The 19,314-nt window shown below is 48.4% G+C and overlaps 1 protein-coding gene across 8 annotated transcripts in view; it reads right to left on the bottom strand.

The window, feature by feature from the left end:
* SLC4A5 (solute carrier family 4 member 5) overlaps nucleotides 1-19,314 on the bottom strand; it is a 108,242-nt gene that overhangs the window by 24,255 nt on the left and 64,673 nt on the right. For 7 of the 8 annotated variants that reach the window (XR_005372547.1, XM_038561722.1, XM_038561726.1 and 4 more), the window contains 10 exons: nucleotides 17,376-17,431; nucleotides 13,829-13,986; nucleotides 13,311-13,398; nucleotides 12,229-12,383; nucleotides 11,654-11,842; nucleotides 9,793-9,967; nucleotides 7,588-7,721; nucleotides 6,912-7,183; nucleotides 3,008-3,066; nucleotides 481-681 (listed from right to left, as the gene is read on the bottom strand). Coding sequence is in view for 7 of the 8 variants with exons in the window: in XM_038561722.1 (XP_038417650.1) it covers nucleotides 481-681; nucleotides 3,008-3,066; nucleotides 6,912-7,183; nucleotides 7,588-7,721; nucleotides 9,793-9,967; nucleotides 11,654-11,842; nucleotides 12,229-12,383; nucleotides 13,311-13,398; nucleotides 13,829-13,986; nucleotides 17,376-17,431 (1,487 nt within the window). In the remaining variant the exon portion in view is untranslated. The remainder of the gene's footprint in view (nucleotides 1-480; nucleotides 682-3,007; nucleotides 3,067-6,911; nucleotides 7,184-7,587; nucleotides 7,722-9,792; nucleotides 9,968-11,653; nucleotides 11,843-12,228; nucleotides 12,384-13,310; nucleotides 13,399-13,828; nucleotides 13,987-17,375; nucleotides 17,432-19,314) is intronic. The other variant, XM_038561727.1, reaches the window with a different exon arrangement.

The raw sequence follows: 19,314 nt of genomic DNA, 5'->3' as shown, positions 1-19,314 counted from the left end.
AGTCACATAGGAGAAGATATTTGCAACACAGATGATCACAAAAAGCTTTCTATCCAGAATATGTAAAGAAATCTTGCAAACCAGAAAGAAAACAGACAGACTGCCCAATAGAAAATGTGTGAAAGATTTGAATAGGCACTTCCAAGAAGAAAGTTAAATGGTTATGTGGCCAATAAATGCACAAGATTTTCAACTTCGTCATTGGGGAAGTGAAAAATTTAAAAACATAGTGAGATAGTACTACACAGAAAGACTAAAGATAAAAGTCTTATAATGTTGAGTATTGCCAACAGGACTTGGCAACAAGGGAACTCACTTCTCTCTGACAAGTCTGTAACCTGAAAAATCCCAGTGAGCCAGTGCTGATGTGGTGGGTGTCCATCCTGTCAGTGGGCCCTAACCCTCACAGGGAGACCCCACTGGGGCTTCCTTGTGAACTGCCTAACTGTAGGCCCCTTCCTAACCGCAGAGTAAGCTTACCTTGGTAGGGAAATAGCGGCTGAATTTGAACTTCTTCAGGGTCAAGGTCATGGAGTACGTCCCAAAGAAAAGGATGAAGGACATGAGTGCCAGGTCTGGGATGAATTGGCAGGAATTCCCAAGCAGCTGCCCACCATAGTTCAGACACTCCTTCTTGCTCAGCAGAGACCAGTCCAGTGCTGTGAGGTTAAGGGGGTTGTACTTGGAAGACCAAGCACAGGAGAGAAAGAGTCAGGGCCTTCCTGGGGAGTCAGATGTATCCTTGCCCCTGCAGTCCCTCAGGCATCCCACACATCCCTCCCCTCCTCCATGAGGCCCAGTAACAGAATGATGTCCCGGGATACAGGCCGTGTCAAGGAATAGCAAACAGCAGGACCCCCAGGAAGCTTACAAGCTGGCATGTGTTTCTTCAGTTCTAGGATGTACTGCAGAGTTAGCAAGGAGAAAAAGCTCAGAGGGTGGGATGCCTTCTCCTACAGTAGGCTCAGCTACTAGTTCAGCCAACTATGGATTTCTCTCCCAGAGCATATCACATTTATTCTTTCTTTTCCTTCTCCTATGCACACCTTTTCACATATTGGGGCATATGCCCCACCCTTGTCAGATCTCTCTTGAGTCAGTCACTTCAAGCACTTCCCCTTTTCATGTTTAGATGCTTAAAATCCAGTGTACACATAAGTACATATATAGACACATACATTTCTCTAAGTGTATGTATATGAGTGCATATATACATACATATATGTGTGTACACACATGTTCATACACATATGTTTTTAAGTGTAATAAAAGCAGAGTAATTTATAATAAAGTTAATATATACTTCAAACAATTACTGTGTAAATATTCAGCAACCTGCAAAATGAAGCCAGCAGGTATTTGTAACCACCTGTAATGAATGTTTGGCTTATAAGTGTGGTACTTTGCTATAATGGTGTTTTCCAGTGAATCATGCCTCTCTGTGTCCACACTCCTTTGCCATGTGACACCAATAATCCTCCCATCAACAAATGAAGTCTATTTCTCCACCCTTTTGAATCTGGCCTGGCCTTGGGTCTGCTTAGACCAGTGGAATAGGGGAGGAAGTGGCTCTGAGTGGGCTCTGGAGTTGTGGCCTTGAGGGGACTTGCAGGATCCATTCTTACCCTCTTGGAAACGTGAGACTGGCATACTGTGGGAAAGCTCAGGATCAGGAAATACCACGTGAAGAGAGAAATCCAGATTTGCAAGACATCTGCTGAGTGTCAGGGCCTCCCCCAATCACTGAAGCTATTAAAAATGCCCTCTTTCCGGGTCACATGCCTCTACTGCCCCACTGGTCCAGCCCCACATCTCTCTCCTAGCTCATCTCCTGTGCTTTCCCTGTGCCATGACACCCTGTGTGCTGTCTCAGCCAGACTGGTCCCCTCACTGTCCTCAGAACAGGTTTTGTGTCTTCTTTGTTTGCCCTTCTGTCTGTGCTGGCCCTGGGTCTGGCATGTGCTTCTCTCTAGGGAACCAACTTTCTCAACCTTCAAGACCAGATTACATTCCACTTTCTCTCTGAGGCTTTCTTCTCCAGCTTGTTCCCATGGCTGGAAGGACACATGTGGCCCAGATTTGACACATGGCATGCTCTGCTTTTGCTGTCCCACCACCGTTCATGTTCATCTCTACACATATACTACCAGCAAGTTTGAGGACAAGGGCCACATCTGGTCTTGTCTTGTCTTTTCTTTTCTTTTTTCTTTCTTTTCTTTTTAACATCCCTTTAGCCCTCAGAGTACACATGGCACGTTGAACATAGTAAATATCCAGGCACAGGCATCGACGGATTCCCTTCTTTCCTCAAAATCAGATATTTGAAAATCTTAGGTGAAATTGCCAGCTGAACAGCCAGCTGCCTCTTCAGGGGTGACTAAAGCAGCAACCTCAGTGACCCACAAAAGTCCAAAGATCTTCCCCAAAGCCCACCAGGAGCCACCCTTGTCCTGGTTTTGGACTTTCCCACCATTGGTGCCACTCAGGCTGGGTGCCTCTCCTAAGGGCCACCGCTCATAGTTCCTGGCAGAGGCAGACCAGACCTGCTGGACGGGGGACTTGTGAGCACACAGGACAGATCAGACTTAGTGAGGGTCATAGCACTAACAACCTTCCTGGGGTTGTTGGGTGGGAGTTGGAGGCGCTGGGTAGAAAGGCAAGGAAGCAAATAGAAAGATGGCTGGGAAACTGTGTTTATACTGTTCTTTGTGCAGCCCTATTTACCATGCCTTACCTCTACCTCCCGTTCATGTGTGTGAGCACGTGCATGTGTGATATTTAGGCACACAAATTTCATAGGAAGAGATGTGTTTTAAAGGGGGGTTTTGACAGTATATACTTAGGATAAAAGTACGCATTGACACAGCTCCATGGGCCACCCTGGGGTGCAGCTGGGACTGGCTTCTGCAAGTCTGGCTTGCCAGAAGATGGTCTCTGTTTCCCAGCTTCTCCCACTATTCCCACAAACAAACGCCCTCGAGTGTCTGAGTAAGAGGAGAGGACTTACCAGAGAAGTGTTGGTGTTTGGTGCCAGCAGGGCTGAAGCATTGAACACGGTTGTATTCGCTGTGGATGAGCACAGGACATGGGCCAGGTCAGTGGCTGCTGGTGGGGAGAGCCTGGGGCCCCCATCAGGCCCCCACCTTCTCCATCTCCCACCATTCCTCAGAGCCCAGGAGTGGCTTCCCTTGTGAGGGCACCTCATCACGCCCTGGCTCCGCTCTGCTCTCCTCACTCTGCACAGTGAGGACAGGGGTGGTAGAGGAGCCTGGGTTACAGCTCTGACTGCCCCACTGGGCCGGTCTATGACAGCTCCTATCTGACCACGAAGGGCTCACTTTAAAAGCCAAAGTAAGGAATCTGCTACCAAGACCCAGTGCTGACACGAGCTGGGGAATGACGTGCCTTGTCCCTACCAGCAACTGGATCCACGTCTACGCTCTCAGACACTTTCAGAGGACTTATCCTGTCTCTGCTTTGCACAATGCCAAGCCTTAGAAGCATCATCTTGCCAAGTTCCTAAATTCCTACTATCCCCTTTTGAAAGATGAGGCCCACCAAAGCCCACACAGGTTAAGTAACCTGCTCATTTCCCCACGGTCGCACAACTCGTACTTGCAAGGAGTCATGATCCATCCCAGGCCCAGCCTAGATACCTCCAAGGTCTACACAGCAAGAATCCCTTCCTGTGCTGCTCTCCATGCCCCTGTCCAGATGTGTGTGTGTGTTTTTTAGGCCAACCGTAAGAACACATTGGCTTTGATATTAAATTTTCTAACCTACCCCTTGAATGCATGCTGAGGAAAATTAAACCCAAGTCCAAGCCTGAAGGTGAATCATAACCCAGAGGTACTGTCCTTAGCTGTTTACCACTCCCCTCCCCAGCCTCAGGGTTCCAAACTGTAGGTAGAGCATATAAGGGTTCCCATCACAGGCCATGAGAAGAACTGAGAACTGTAATTCCCTTCCTGTGGGATGTAGCCATTCATTAAAAAGGCAGGCTTTGGAGGCTGCTGTTTGCCTTCTCTCTCACGTGTGCTCCTGTGCTGCATGGGTAAAGAAGGGCCAGGTCCTCCTTGCCTTTCTTCTCTAAGCGAAGGCTCATTAAGTAGTTCCAATGGAGCAGGTTTGGGGAGGGAGGCAGGAGGCCAGCTAGCCAGTTTGCTGGCAATGAATCTGAAATGCGCTGCAAGCCATTTGGCTCCTACTGACTGTCCATGGTTGGTTAGGAACCCAGAGTGAAGTTGAAGCTATTCTTGAAGCTTCTTCAACCTCCAATAAGCTGTCACGGGGTAGATGTAATCACAGGGCCCCTCTATGTTGCCCACTTCTGGGGCAGTGGGGGGCTGGAATGACTAAGGAATTCAGTCTTGACCCAGGGCAGAATATTCCTAAAAGTTCTACAACCAGAGGTTTGTTACGATTATTCTGAAGAAAGCTTTACTAATAGAAATCAGGACATCTGCTACTTTACCTCACACCACTGACCAAGAGAACATGATGTGCAGTTAACCACAGAGCAGGGCAAGTGGGCCAGAAGTGGGTAACTCAGGGCTACCCACACAAACACTAGAGGACTCCCAGCTAATGCTTGAGCCTCAAGAACTCAGGTGCTTTTCCATTGCCCAAGCTTGTCAGACCAGACACACCTTTGATGTCTTCTTCTTAGACTTAGCCATTCTTTTATATTGGGTAGGGTTAATCTGAAAGTCACTTTGAGGTAAAGAGGATGAAATATAATATTTCAAATATTTGATTCCAAATATCAAATATTTTTAAATACTAGTGTTTACAAAGTGGTACTCACTTGGGATTGAAAGCAGCCAAATCAGTTGTGCAGCATCCATAAACAGAATACAAATCAGTTACAATGGAAACAAGATTAAATTTAAAAAGAGAGCTCCCCCACACAACAAGCTCTTAGGATGAAGAGTGGCAAAGACCAATAGGGTGCCTTGTCCAGACTGGGCTTTGCAGTAAAGCTAGGAATATGGAACATTTTGCAAGCAAGTGGACCATGGACTGGGAAAGAAACCCTCCTCACTTAGTTCCCCTAATGTCTAGAATTTTCCTTTTCATATTCTAGTCAAAACTAACTTGTCCTAATCCCAGTTCCTTTACTCTTGGTGAAGAAACTGAAAATCTAATCTTATAAGGGTTAGTGGCTAATGAGGGCTCCAAATTACTAATTAACAGCTGAATACAGCAATGGTTCTCAAACTTAAGCATGAATCAGAATCACCTGGAAGGCTTGTTACTATACAGCTGGCCCTACCTCCAGAGTTTCTGATCAGCAGGTGTTGGGTGAAGCCCAATAATTTGTATTTCTAACAAGTTTCCAGAGGTACTAATGCTGCTTCTGGAGACCACACTTTGAGAACCATGGCAATAGAGTGATCCAAAATGAGGAGGTTAAAAAAAAAAAAGAGGTGTTATCAGGCACCTGGGAAAGGGCAAAGGGGATACTCTTTGAAGGCAAGTAGATTTTATTATGGCCCTCAAATTCAGCCTTCTATGCTCCTACATCTCCTGTTCTTAGGGTATGTCTATGTTTGGTTTCTCCTGTGGACAGATGATTCTCAGAATGACCAAAATGCCACATATGACCCCAGAATTTGGACAGTTTCTCAAAGAGATCAAGGCCATGTACTTCCAAAAGCCGTGCTTGTGTGAACCTTTGTGTTCAGTCAATGCAATGAAGCCACCATCCAGTGGGCACAAGCAGCAAATGGGAGTATCCTGATGGGGCCTAGGCCACAGAGGAGAGATTCACTCCAGGGCAGAATGAAAAAGGCCTGCAGGTAGGATCTCCTCCATTGCCTAGGCAAGCAGCATGTTCTGGCTCAGGACAAACAATAGCTTAATCTATGCTGAATTTTAATGAAATAACTCTAAATTAATGATAGAAAAAAATTAAGTCTAGACTTGTTTACAAAACCAGTGCAGTGACAGAGGGAGAGAGGGTATAACCAGAACTATACACCCTGAGGTCAGGACATCTTCCTCTCCATGAGGCCTAGTCTAAAGCAGGGTGCACAGTGACTGTACAGTAAATATTTTTGATTGACTTATGATCAATCTTTTATCAATAACATGTGGAGTACTAAACAACACAAAATCTACTTGTGTCAAACTCCAATCCAATCTGGGTATAGATTTGGAAGCCTCACAAGAGTTCTATGAGACCATCAGGGCCAGCATTGATATTCCTCTTTCATAGCTAGGGAAACTGAGCTTCAATGTGACCTTGGGTTGTCTCTGGGCCTCACTCTTCTCTCTGAGTCCAGCTTGGTAGTACTTAGAGATATATGGACAGATCTCTTTCTCTCTCTTGATCTAGATCTATGTATTTATGGGTGTCCCTGCTCCACGGCATCCTGGTCACCCCAGACAAGGCCCACTGAAGGCTCTGAGGGCATGACTAGGACTGTGAAGGGAGGCCAGTGGTTGAGACTATAGGAAGCCCTAACTGTACAGATGACATTTTTTTGGTTAGTAAGGAATTCCACAGAAAAGGCACTATGTATTATCAGGTTGACCAGTTGGTTGATTCAACCTCCCACCCAATGCCAGAAATCTATCTTTTGTTTTGAGAGAGAGAGAAAGAGAGCAAAGAGTTCTGGGGGGAGCAGAAGGAGAGGGAGCCCAACATGGGGCTCAATTTCATGACCCTGAGATCATGACCTGAGACAAAACCAAGCCAGTGCTTAACTGACTGAGCCCCCCAGCTCCCTCAGGAATTCTGTTTATACCACCATTGGCAGACGGACATCCAAGTGTTCAGGTAGCTTGCTACCACTCAAGGGGCCTGATACCTCTCAGGATGGTACCTCCTACATTTGAGTAGAGAGCTGTGGTGAGGGGAGAGTGTGTGGGTGAAGGCCCAGGGCACATCTGGGATTACCGGTCACCTGTGTCAGGGGCAACACACTCGCATTTGTAGGTGGTGATGGAGTCAGGCTTAAAGTCCATGTTGATGGGATAGTACTTGAAGGCACTAATCATCTTCTTGATGGCATCATAGATGAAAATGAAGCTGATGAGGGTGGAGAAGCCCTCTTCGGTGAAGCGGGTGATATACTTGATGATAAAGCTGGCATCTGTGGCCACCAGGATAAGGCACTGGATGGCTGAGTGGAGACCAATCCAGAGGCGGAACTCCATGTAGTCCAGGCCATTGCCTCTGGAAGATAGAGGGAAGGAAGGGGCCTCCAGCCCAGGGCTCTTCACAGTACTTGGCTCCCCAACCCAACCTGAGTGGCTCATCCATCCCTTCTGTGGCACAAATGCCCTTCTAGGAGCTGTGAGAGGACAAGGGACAGGGAGAATTCCTGGGTGGGATTGTTTCATCTTTGCAAATTCTGGCAAAGATCTCATGGGGGATGGCAGGAAGGTGCTAAGACATCTCAATTCTCACACATTTGGTAACAAACACCCAGGGTGAATGAAAAACAGGGAATATCAGAGTAACAGAGCTTGGGGAGGCCTTAAAATGGTCTCATGTTGTAGATGAGGCAATTAAGCTCAGAGTGGTGAGAGCAGGTGCAGGTGTGAGAGTAGGCACCGGGGGCTACCAACGGCACCTACTTGCTGAAGTCAAAGAGGAGCTTCTCAAAGATGAGGATGGGCCCTGTGCTGCTGAGGATGATGAGAGGCTGTCCCGAGAAGAGGCAGAACAAGGAGCCGGCCATAGCAGTGCCCAGGAAGCTCTCCATCACTCCCTGGGGGCATGAGGAGTATGAGGCTCAGTGGAAGCAGGAGAAGGGGCATCTTGGCATAGGCTAGAACCCAGCCAAGGGCCCAGGCCACAGTGCTCATCCTTTATTCTGGGCCCTCTCCTTCCCAAATTCTGCCTCCTATCTCCTATTCCACACCCTCCTCCCAATCACCAGTATCACTCTCTATTTATATTTGGACTAAGGTCCCATGTAACTTCTTTTTGGCACCCTACAACTTAGAAAACAGGGCTGCCGGTGGATGTGCTTGATCTCATGCCCACACTACTCCCAGAGGACAGCCTATTTGTCCATCCAGTCATTTATTCATTCAAAAATCTGTTAGGTGCTTTTAGAGGTCAGACCACTCATTCATTCAAAATCCATTAAGTGCCTACTGTGTACCAGGCATTTTGTTAGGTACTGGGGACCCATCAGTGAATGAGATAATGCATCTTCAGTCTAATGGGAAATACAAACAAGTAACCACCAGACAATTTCCATACAGCAGTTTTTCAACCTTTGTATTATTGACATTTTAGGCTAGACAATTCTTTGTTGTAGAGGGATGTCCTGTGCATTACAGGATGTTTAGCAGCATGCCTGGTCTCCACCCATCAGATGTCAGTAGCACTCTGTTCCCCAGTTATGACAACCAAAACTGTCTCTATGTCTCCTGGGGAACCAAATCATTCCTTGTTGAGAATCACTGCCTTGGAGTGTGATAAGCTGGGATAAGTTCAAGGCGCCATAGGACAACATAATAGGTGTAAGAGAGTGGTCAGAAAGGCTTCCCAGGAGGTATATATATAGAAGCTGAGACCTCCCCAAAATGAGCAAGGAATTGACCAGGAGAATAAGGTAAGCAGAGTGACAAAAAAAGATGGTTCCAGGAATAGCAACTCTTGTTCACAAAAGCTGGAGCTGAAAGGGAGCATGCCTTTGAATAATGGAAAGATGATGAAGATTGATGGAAAACATAATGGGTAAGGAAGACAGGAATCTGAGAAAAGGATCTTTGGAGATGAGTCTTGAGAAGCAAGTAGAGTCATGTCATGAAGACAATGTGGGGAAGCTGGGATTTAGAAGTCAAGGATGATGCATGGATAGCTGGATAAACCATGGTGTCACTTGCTATGTTGGGATAGCAGCAGGTCTAGTGGGAAGACAATGGATGCAATGTTGACTCTCTGAGTTGAGGGATCTCATATGAACATGCCCAGGAGATAGTTGGATATTGGACCTGCAGTTCAGGAGAGTGGTATGGTCTGAAGATAAGCATTCATCTCAATTTATCTGGAGTAATAAGTCTTCACCTTGGCTTCTAAGCTTTCCAATGGTTCTACCCTGAAGGCCCCATGGGACAAGACCCTTGACTGGGATATGGGCTGGTGTCTCTGCTGACTGATGTTTTTCCAAGGGAGGCCTGTATTGTTGTCATGGTAACAGATTACCATCTTTCTAAAGATGTCTTAATTCTAGGCAAAGAATTTAAGATTGATTTAAAAAATGTGCAAAGAAGTCTCTAATTAATAACTTAATTAATTCTGATTGCTCATTCACACATCAGTGGGAAAAGTATCAAACAACAGAGAGGATCATTCCCCTTAAAAGCACTGCATAATGTATAGAATTATTGAATCACTATGTTATACCTGGACACTAATATAGCATTGTATGTCAACTATACTTCAATAATAAAAATTGACAAAAAATAGAGTGCAATTAACACAACTTTATAAATGTTAAAAAAAGTTTGATCTATTTATGTCATCCTTACATTTGGACTTTAGTAACACAATTTAACTTTAGATCTTTTAATACTGTAGGCTCACTACTTTTTTGGAAGGGTAAAAGATCACTAAAAGTGATGTTCTGAGCCCCATGGTGGGTGAAACTCAAGCCCTGGTTTTGGGATTATGGTATGAAACTCCTTACCACTGCCTGGTGGCAGAAGATTTTATGGAGGTTTGCACAGATGTCCCCAGTTAGCAATAGTTGTGCCTCTGATAAACACCATTGGCTATGATACTGCCACTGCGCAAACTTAGCACTCACAGCCCCAGCTCACACACACCTGATAATTGTCAGTGGCATCCCCCAGAAGCCCACCAAAGGTGATTGCGTTGGTGATACAGCCGAGGTAGATGAACAGGATGGCAGAGATGGACTGAATGTGAAAACCGTCATAGAAGTCACTCAGGAACCAGGGCAGCTTCCTCTTGATATCCAGACGCAGGCCACCGAAGAACCTGCTCAAGACAGGCCCAGGGGCTGCTTTCTCACTACAAACACCAGTGCAGGGGTAGGGCTATTTATAGGAGCCTGCAGAATTTGGGGCAAGAAAAGGACCTTGACTAGAGGTGGAAGGGGACAGGGGTCTTTCTACTAGCACATATAAAGGCAGAGAGGATTTTTGCAGGACTGAAAGTCTGTGGTTAGCATCATCCTGACTGGAAAGGTGGTCAGAAACAGCCTGGATGGGCAAGGGAAGGCCTGATGGGAACATGTCCTAGAGTAGACCTAACATCGTATGGGGAAAGGAGATCGTGGGGTCCACAGAAATCCTGCCGTCCTCTTCAGTGATGTCCCTGATCATCTTCAGGGCATCTGCCTGTGCTTGGTAAACAGAGATGTGTCCAACTTTAGGAGAGAGAGAGAGAGACAGCCCAGATTCATCAAGGGCAGGTTCTCAGTCTTAGAACTGGTTTCTTTATTCTCTGGAACAATCAAGTAGGAATTTTAGGTTTAGGGACTGTGCTATTGGATATAGTATTCCCCACAGCTCCTAATGCAATGCTTGGCATGGAGCCGGGTTTCTCAGCCTTGGAACTATTGACATGTCAGGCTGCGTAATCCTTTGTCATGGGGCTGTACTGGGCCTTGTAGCATGCTGAGCAGCATCTCTGGCCTCTGTCCACTAGATGCCAGCAGCAACCCCCCTCTAGTTGTGGCAAATAAAAATGTCTCTGGACATTGCCAAATGTCTCCTGGGGGAAGATGGGGGTACAGGCAAAATTATCCCCAATTTGGAAGCACTGGTTGGCATAGAGCCAAAGACATATAAAACATGACTCCATTCTCAAAGTCATAATTTACATATAGCTTTGCAGGGCCATGTCCTTTCCTAAATTCAGAGCAACCCGAATTATTCTAAAAGACAGCAAGGAAACCCAAGCCAGGAAATCTCAATCTCAATCTCAATCTCTCTCTCTCTTTTAAAGAAAGAAAAAAGAGAAAAAATTCAAATTGTGCTGTTATGGATTAAATAGTGTCATCCCAAAAGACATATTGATGTCCTAAGGGACATAGGGTCTTTGCAGATATAATCAGGTTCAGAGGAGGTCATGGCAGTGGGCCCTAATCCAATATGACTAGTGTCCTCAGGAGAAAAGTGCCATTGGAAGACACATGCAGGGAGAACACCACATGAGGACAGACACATAGACCAGAGCCCTGCAGCTGAAGCCAAGGACGTCAAGGACACCGAGGACTGCTGGCCACCACCAGAATCTGGGGAGAGGGAAGGGAGGATGCCATCCAAAGTCTCAGAGGGAGCTGGCCCTGCCCAGACCTTGATTTGGATCTTCTACCCTCCAGGACTGTGAGAGAAAACTTCTATTGTTTAAGCCACCTAGAACAGGACATTTTGTTATGGCAACCCTAGAAGACTCACACAGGAACAGAGTATCTAGAGGAAAGTGTGTGTTCCTGCACTCCCGTGCTGGACCTCACTTCCCTTCTCCTGCCACAATAGTTGCCTCTTTTGCCAGATCCAGAGGGGTTTGAGGGGATGGGCAGGGAAAGAGTGCAGTGTCCGGACCCCATGGCCGGGAGTGGGAGCTGCAAGGCAGAGGTGGGAAAGGTTCGCACAGGTGGGTGAGAAGGAGACAAGCCTAAAGGTTGTCTGGCATTCCCGTCAGGCCTGGGGTGGGCACCTTCCAGTCCAGATAAGTTCTTCCCCGATTTCGTGCATGGCTGGCATCTCTCCTTCATCCCCGCTGCTCCCTCCGCCAGCCCCGCCACCACTGCCACCGCCACCGGCGCTGCCTCCTGCAGCTGCTCCGCTGCCTCCCCCTGCAGAGCCGTTCATCTGTCTGAGCTCCATCAGCGAAAACACGGATTTCCTGTAAGGAGCCAGGGGGGCAGGGGACAGTGGGGCTCCCAATCCTGGGATGAACTTAGCTCCTCTAGAACAGTCCTGAGAATGCCTCTTACCTCTCTAACAAAAATCATGAAATAAAATAGAGACAAATGCAGAAAATGGCCTCACAGTACCCCTGCACAGGTCACCCAGATTTTACAGATGTTCACAATGCAGCATGTTGCTTGCTAATTTTTTTTTTTTTGAGAGATAAAATGACACCAGGTCCAAGGATATACTATATCCTCCAAAATATAGTATAAACCCATCCACGCTGACCAGAAAAGTCATGAACAGACTTGGACAGACAGTCATGGAGCTCCCTTTGAACCACTTCCCTCCTCACCACCCCTCCATCCACAAACATACCTCTTATCAGCAGAGGGCACTTTCTTGGGAGGCTCAATCCGGATATTTGGGTCCCATTCTCCAGGGGGAAGGACAATGACCTCATCCAGAAACTCATCAATTCCTGCTATCAGATCTTCCCGATTCCGGGCTTTATAGGCTACGTCACTGAAGAGCTGGCAAGGAAAGAGTAAGGGGATGTCTTGCTTCTCCTTCACCTCCTGGGAGCACATCACATATAGTTTCGGAGAAAATCCCTTTGAACCTTTGCTCCTGCCAGCTCACTCTGTCTTTAGGTGAGGACAGAGCCCAGCAGGTGAAATTACACACGGTGGGGAGCAGCGGGTCTTGGGGGAAGACCTGGAGGCCAGGTCTCCCTGTCCTCACTGAAGGTCTTTAGCTGAGTTACTTAACTGTTCTGCTTTCAATTTGGCAGGGAACAAGTTTATTAGAAAACCTGTACAGAACCCAGTCCTAGCAGCTCAGTTATTTTAGATCTGATTATAACTTCCTCGCCCCTCATCCTTGGAGGGTCAGACTGCATCATTCCAGGCTGTCTCCAGGACGTTCTTTCTGATTTACAGATCTTGCCTGTGTTTGAAGTCTTCTAGGCTCCCCACCACTCCTGGGACAGAGAGAGCTCTCAGCTATGCCTATCGGCTCTGTCATCTCTGGGTCACCTCCTGCTCTTGAGGCTCTTACACTGAGCCTAAGTCGAACCACTTTTACCCAGCTTCTCTATCTCTAAGCTTTGGTTCCTATTCTCTTTGTCTGGAATGCCTGCCTCCTCTTAGGCTTGTGCAGGATCTACCCAATTCCTGCTCATCCTTAGCTTACAGCCCTCTCTTACGTGAAGCCTCTCCTGGCTGCCCGGACAGTTAGCATATGGTTCACTTTTAGAATTACAAGTCTGTCTCTCCCTCTTGATCAGCGCTCCTAAAGGGCAGTGACTGAACTGATTCTTATAATCTTCAGTTCCCTGCATAAGCCTGGCACACAGTAGGTGCTCAAATGTGCCTGTTGGATAAGTGAGGGAATGAAAGCATAGTGCTTGATGCAGGAACCATGGCATTCAGGAGTACACGCTTTTTGTTGCTACTTACATCATCTACCATGAGGGTTGCAATGGCACGGCCAATTTCATTGTAGGATTTTGCTCTCCCAGAAGGTCCAAGCAGTATGAACAGAAATCTGCAAAGAAGATAAAGGAGGAGGAGGAAATTGACAAGGAAAAATAGAAGCAGGTAAAGACAGGGATTCTCTGGCCCTGGACATTATTCTTTCTTAACTCATGAATTGACCATACACTTGTCCCTTCCCTCCTTTGAATCTCATAGTTGCTCTGGAAGGACGTCTTTTCTTCACCCCCATCCTCTCCCCCTGGAGTATCCTCACCATTGTCTTATGGCCCAAGCCCAGCCAACAGTATCTCAGCTCCTTCTTTTAAATGATTATTTTAAATAAGCTCTAAACCCCACCCCTTAGTCAAAAGATTTCCCTCCCCAGCAATTCCCTAATTTTCCTTCTGTTTTAGGGGTGTCTCCAACAGCTCTTTATGCCAACTGCATGGACAGCTGGCTTCCTTCAGGCGGGTGTAGGGGCAGATTTCAGTGGCCCTCACCTGGTGGGGACAGGCACCTCGGTCACTCCTCCCAACATGGCCGATTGAATGAGACGCACGAAGGCGATGAATGGCTGGTCAAGGAAGTCCACCTCACCGACAAGCACATTGGAGGCTTCTGAGTCCTTGGGGATCTTCTTCATAAACTTGTTTTTCCGCTGGCAGGGAGGGGGAAACAAGATGCCCGTGGATACTCTCATCAGTGGTTTCAGCATTCAGTATCCCCAAACCCCTTTAGATTGCTGTGAAGGCCTGACTTTAAAAAATTCTCCAAGTATTTCTCAGGAGACTGAAATAACCAAACACTTTCCTCTGTTCTGTAGATGAGGAGACTCAAAATCCGTCAACCCCAGGACCAAGCCAGCCTTAGGAGACAGGAAGGAACAGGCAGTGACTTAACCCCTAAGACATTCCTTGATGAGTAGAAACTGCTCAAATGAAGTATGAGCTGAGGGGTCATACAAGAAAGCCAAGGTTTGCCAGACATCAGGCCTCATCCCCCAACCCCCTGAGGCTCAAGCAGGTGGGAGTCGGCTCTTCCACACCAAGCACCCAACCCTCCCTCTCTGCCTTCACCTTGAGTGGCTGTGGAAAGGATTAGGCCCATTCTGGTGACCAGGGCAGACATGTTTGTCTTCCCTTGCCATCAGCTTCCTGGCTGACAGGAGCCCCTGGGCCCCATCTCCAAGTCCGTGGGAGACTTCCATGTCCCCAGGTCATCCCGAGGGGAAGTCCTAAGAAACTCATGGCTTCTGAGACTTTCCAACTATAGACTATCAGGATGCTAGGGGCTAGTGTCTGTTCAGGGCAGGAAGGTCAAATAGGCAGAGCGAGTGGGGTCCAATAGGAGAGGTACCAGAAACAGGCCCTCATCCCAAACTTATTCTCACTCTCTACATCTATGACTTCATTCCTAAGGTTAAGACACAGACTCCTCCTGAGTCCTATTGTACAATGAAAATGCCCCAGGGACAGTCATGTACAAGTTTTTCTTTTTTTTTTTTTTAATTTTTATTTATTTATGATAGTCATACAGAGAGAGAGAGAGAGGCAAAGACATAGGCAGAGGGAGAAGCAGGCTCCATGCACCGGGAGCCCGACGTGGGATTTGATCCTGGGTCTCCAGGATCGCGCCCTGAGCCAAAGGCAGGCGCCAAACCGCTGCGCCACCCAGGGATCCCAAGTTTTTCTTAGTCTTTAACATCATAGGGTGCATTGGTTTTTCGGATTGCTTCCCCTCAGCAGCAAGGGGATGGGCAAGGGACAGAGATAAATTTGTACAGAGAGGAAGGGGAGGAAGGCTTTTGTGGGGGCAGGGCTGGTAGAAGTCCCTGATGGCCAACAAAGGAAGAAGGGACCAGAGGGGGAGGCAAGTCCTAAAGAGATCTTGTGGACACCACAATTTTGCCACCCTTTCCTCCTTGGCCAGAGTCTTTCCTTGTACAGATTCCTTGTGTCTTTTCCTGGCCCTAGGCAGGGGAATGGCTCACAACTGTTCCCTGATGCATTCATGGGGGGTGGGATACACACTGGGCTGGGTGGACTACCAGTTCAAGAAAAAGCACGTGAGTGACAGCTGCACCCTTATAATCTTTTAAATTCAAACCAACCAACCAACAAATAAAACTCTTCACAGCCACCCATGCAACAGTCCCAAGGACAAATAAGCATGGCCGGGAGTTAAATGGGAACCAGAGTCCCAAAGGCTCAAAAAGTCCTTCTGTTACAGATGAGTCAGCTGATTCATAAGCAGGTTCTTCAGGATGAAGGACTGGGTGTGCCAGGAGAGCTATTGTCCCACACTCCCGGCATCATGCCCCTGAGCATCTGGCAGGGAGGGGATCCAGGGGACAGGAGGAGGAGGGGTAATAGGAGTGCCCTGGAGAACAAGGCTTTGAAAACAACAATGCTTTGGAGAAGCATAATCCAGAAGAGGAGAAGGACCTGGGTCCTCTCTTGCAGATTGTGACATGTTTGGTAAGGAGCCTGCCCTGGTGGCATCCCAGATATGAGCCACGGGGGCATTCTGGTCCTCCTGGCTTGGCCACAATCTGAACCTAGATTTGTCCAATCAGGGACCTGTTGACCCCTCTTCCTGAACCCCATGGGGACTCTGGTCCACCTCTGCTGAGTCTCTGCACACAGTGAATCCACGTTCTGCTTACTGGGAACCCACTGGCCTACCTAGGGCGGGTGTGGAGTTTTAAAGAAAGATGCACCTATGGCGTACCCACTGCCTGACAAGCCATTGTGCCCACAACAAGCCATACTGCTGCAGGAACTGAGAAGCAGCACCACTCTGTCAGGAGAGCTGGACACTGGGCTCCAACCCCTAAATCAAGGCAGCACTGCCCGGCAAAAGTGACAGCTAGTATTCTCATTGCTACTTAGATATTTATTAAAATCGTCCCTCAAAGACATTTACTAGGCAATGCTTTCTTAGCATGGCTTCACCATCAATGTGTATGCCTATAGTAAAGTGAGTTTCTTCTCTAAATAATATTCTAGAATATTCCTTCCTAAGGCACTCCCAAAGTAAGGGCTCTAATATCAGACTGCCTGGGTCAAATCATAGTTCTGTTGCTTTTAGCCGCATGGACTGGGGCACATTATTTAACTGCGTTAAGCCTCAGTGTCCTCACCAGCTGAATGGAGATGTTAAGAAAAAAGCTCAGGTCATTGTAGTGCATGCAGTATTTGGATTTTAAATGTTGGTTGATGCTGTTCTTACTGTTTTAGCCACCAAAGGGCCCTTGGGACTCTGACGCGAGGGACTGTTTTTGTTTTGCTTTCCACCAAACTTGGTGGTGCTTTGAAAGCCTGGAGATCCCCCAAGCTCCTGAGGGGTCCTTACCAAATTTCAGGTTTCCTTCATCACCTTTATTCCTCCTCCTGGGGGCTCAGGCATGGGGACCATGAGACTGCTGCCCTCAAGATGTGTGGGGGTTGTGGGTGAAGGGGTCCCCCACTGGGGTTCCCAGGAGGACATAGTCATGGGGTACCTGGGCTGGGGGCCTTAGACTTGGACTCAACCTGTTGTAGAATCCTGATCTCCTCAGGGGGTTTCAGGCAAGCTGGTGGGAGACGAGAAATGATGTCATCCTGCCCTGGCCTGGGAGAAGACACTAGTAGGTAGTCTAGTGGATCTCCTCAGGGAGGCCCCACTGTTCTTTTCTGCCAGCCCAAATCCCCACTCCATCCTTAAAGGTGCTTGAGGGTCAAGGAGGAGGTGAGACTCTATGTGCTGGTCTTCTCCATCCAACAAATCCCAAGCTCAGGGATGGCTGGCACCTCATCTGATCATGCTTCTCTGTCCCCCACTCCTCCCAGAGCCTGGCACAGAGGCAGCACATGGAGCTTGGTCAGTACCTGGCCGATGAGCTGGGCAGTCACCAAGGCAGCCCAGAGCCCCCACCCGGGTCCTTCCTGGGGACTCTGACTCCTTCCTAGGAGTGGAGTTCTGTCCCTCGGGGCTCCCTGCCCCTGCAACCAAAAGCATGTTCCTGCCCTGCACCTTCACAGCAGCCCAGTGCAGGGCCTTTACTACCTGGTCTGTGTTTGGGGTGCGAGAAATGTCATTCATGCTTCTGCTCTGGGCGTGACCTAGGAAAGAAGGAAAAGAAGGTCCATCAGGGGAAGTCAGACTCTTGCAGGTCCTTTTCCCTTGGTCCCTACACATGCTTCTCCCAGCTTCATAACCAAAGCAAGACTGGAGCTAGCCTCTGCTCTCATTTCTTCTTTCTTCCCTTCTACTGAAGGTTCTCCTTTTCCCTTCTCACTCCTCAGCCTGCTGCTCTCTGCCCAACCTCCTTGGGCAGAGATGGAGATGTCTGCTCTGTGCCAGGCCCTGGAGGAGTGGGGGACACAGACACATTATCAGGTGAGGTGCCAGGTGTCACTGAGTCTTGGACTTATTAGAGAGAGAAGACCAGTTTCCCCTCTGTCCTCCACAACCCATGTGAGTGTTTCAAGATGGTCAGGGATCTGGCTGGAAGAGGGAAGGAAGATGGGGCTCTCCATGGGGGGAAGAGTGATGGCAAATGATCTGAACTGCCCTGCCCGATGGTCCTCCCAACTCGGCGAGGCAGGAGAGGGAATGCTGCTCATTCCCCAGCAGCAGTCACATCCAATGAGCACTCTCAGCCCTCTTATTTCTTGGCTTTCTGTGGCCTGTGGCACCTCCTGGTTTCCAGAACTCTGCCTTCCCTTGGCTCCCTTACTCTTATTTACATCCAGAATCCTCTCCTGCTGGGCTCAGGGCCTTGCTTTGCCTGCATTCCCTGCAGAGGCTTCATCCTCTCCAACCTTGTTCAATGGGATCCAGCTCTGTTGCTTCAGGCCCATACTGGGCTGAGGAGGCCCAGATGGAGTCTCCACTCCACATCTCTCTCCTGAGCCCTGGAATCCACTGTGCAGCCCCACCTTCAACTCAACACACCAGGAAATAGAACTCACTGACTTCCAACAAACCACCCCGACGCCATATCTTCTTTGGTTCTGCACCCCTGCCTCCCATCCACCAGCTGAATTCCAGCCTCGTCGCTTCCACATCCTTGCCTCTTGGCTCCCTTCCCACCTCCCCTCGTCCTCACATCCCACCTTGGCCCTTTCCTCTCTGGTCCTGCTCTGACAACAGTCTCTTACTTCCAGTCTTGTCCCCTTCTAGTTTATTCTTTCTCAAGTAAGAATCTGATTATGGTGTGCTTCTGCTTAGGTCTCCATTATCTTCCAGATAGAGGTAGGGAGGATCCTCTGGCAGGGTACATGGGTCCCCTTCAGTTTGACCCCCTGGCCCTCAGGCTCTGTCCTCCTGGTGAGGTGGACAACTCCCTTCACAGTGCCTTCCTCTTTTGTTTGCAACCTTCTCCCCTCCCTCACCCCCACCCTACCACGTGTGCCTGAAAAACCCCTATTGATTCTCCAAGACTCAGGCGTGGCTCCTCTTTGAACCTTCAGGGCCCCCCCGGGGTGGGACGGCATGCACACAGAGCCTTTTATCCGGGTCTCCTTCCCGCAATGTTGGGCACGACGGTGACTTCATACACAGTGAACAGCTGTGAAAGCCCTTGGCTGCCGGCCGCCTCCTGGTGTCCCTATGTGAAATAACCAAGTCCGGGATGACTCAGCTCACCAGCAAACAGAGAGGAAAGACTGTAGCTGAGGCCTCCGCCAGGGCCCACACTACCCTCCAAATCATTCCTCAGGCCTGGTCAGGGCACAGCTGTCATAACTTGTTCATATCTTGGCATTTTAATAAAAGTATCTAAAGGAACATACTCATACCGTTTTCTTTCCATTTTGCAAGTTCTCTCTTTGCTCTGCTTCACAGCTCACCAGTCTGTTCCTCCCCACACCTCCTGATGAATTGCCTGAAGAGCCCTGTCTGTGACCATGCATCTCACAAGACCCTCACCCACCCCCAGGCCCAGGGGGGCTGTGACAGCCAGCATCCCCAGGTTGTGGTGCATGAGGCTGTCATCCAGTGG

The sequence above is a fragment of the Canis lupus genome, chromosome 17 (assembly GCF_011100685.1).
Source record: "Canis lupus familiaris isolate Mischka breed German Shepherd chromosome 17, alternate assembly UU_Cfam_GSD_1.0, whole genome shotgun sequence".
NCBI classification, from domain to species: Eukaryota; Metazoa; Chordata; class Mammalia; order Carnivora; family Canidae; genus Canis; species Canis lupus.
Note: the sequence above shows the minus strand (reverse complement) of the source record. Positions and strands in the feature narration are given on the sequence as shown.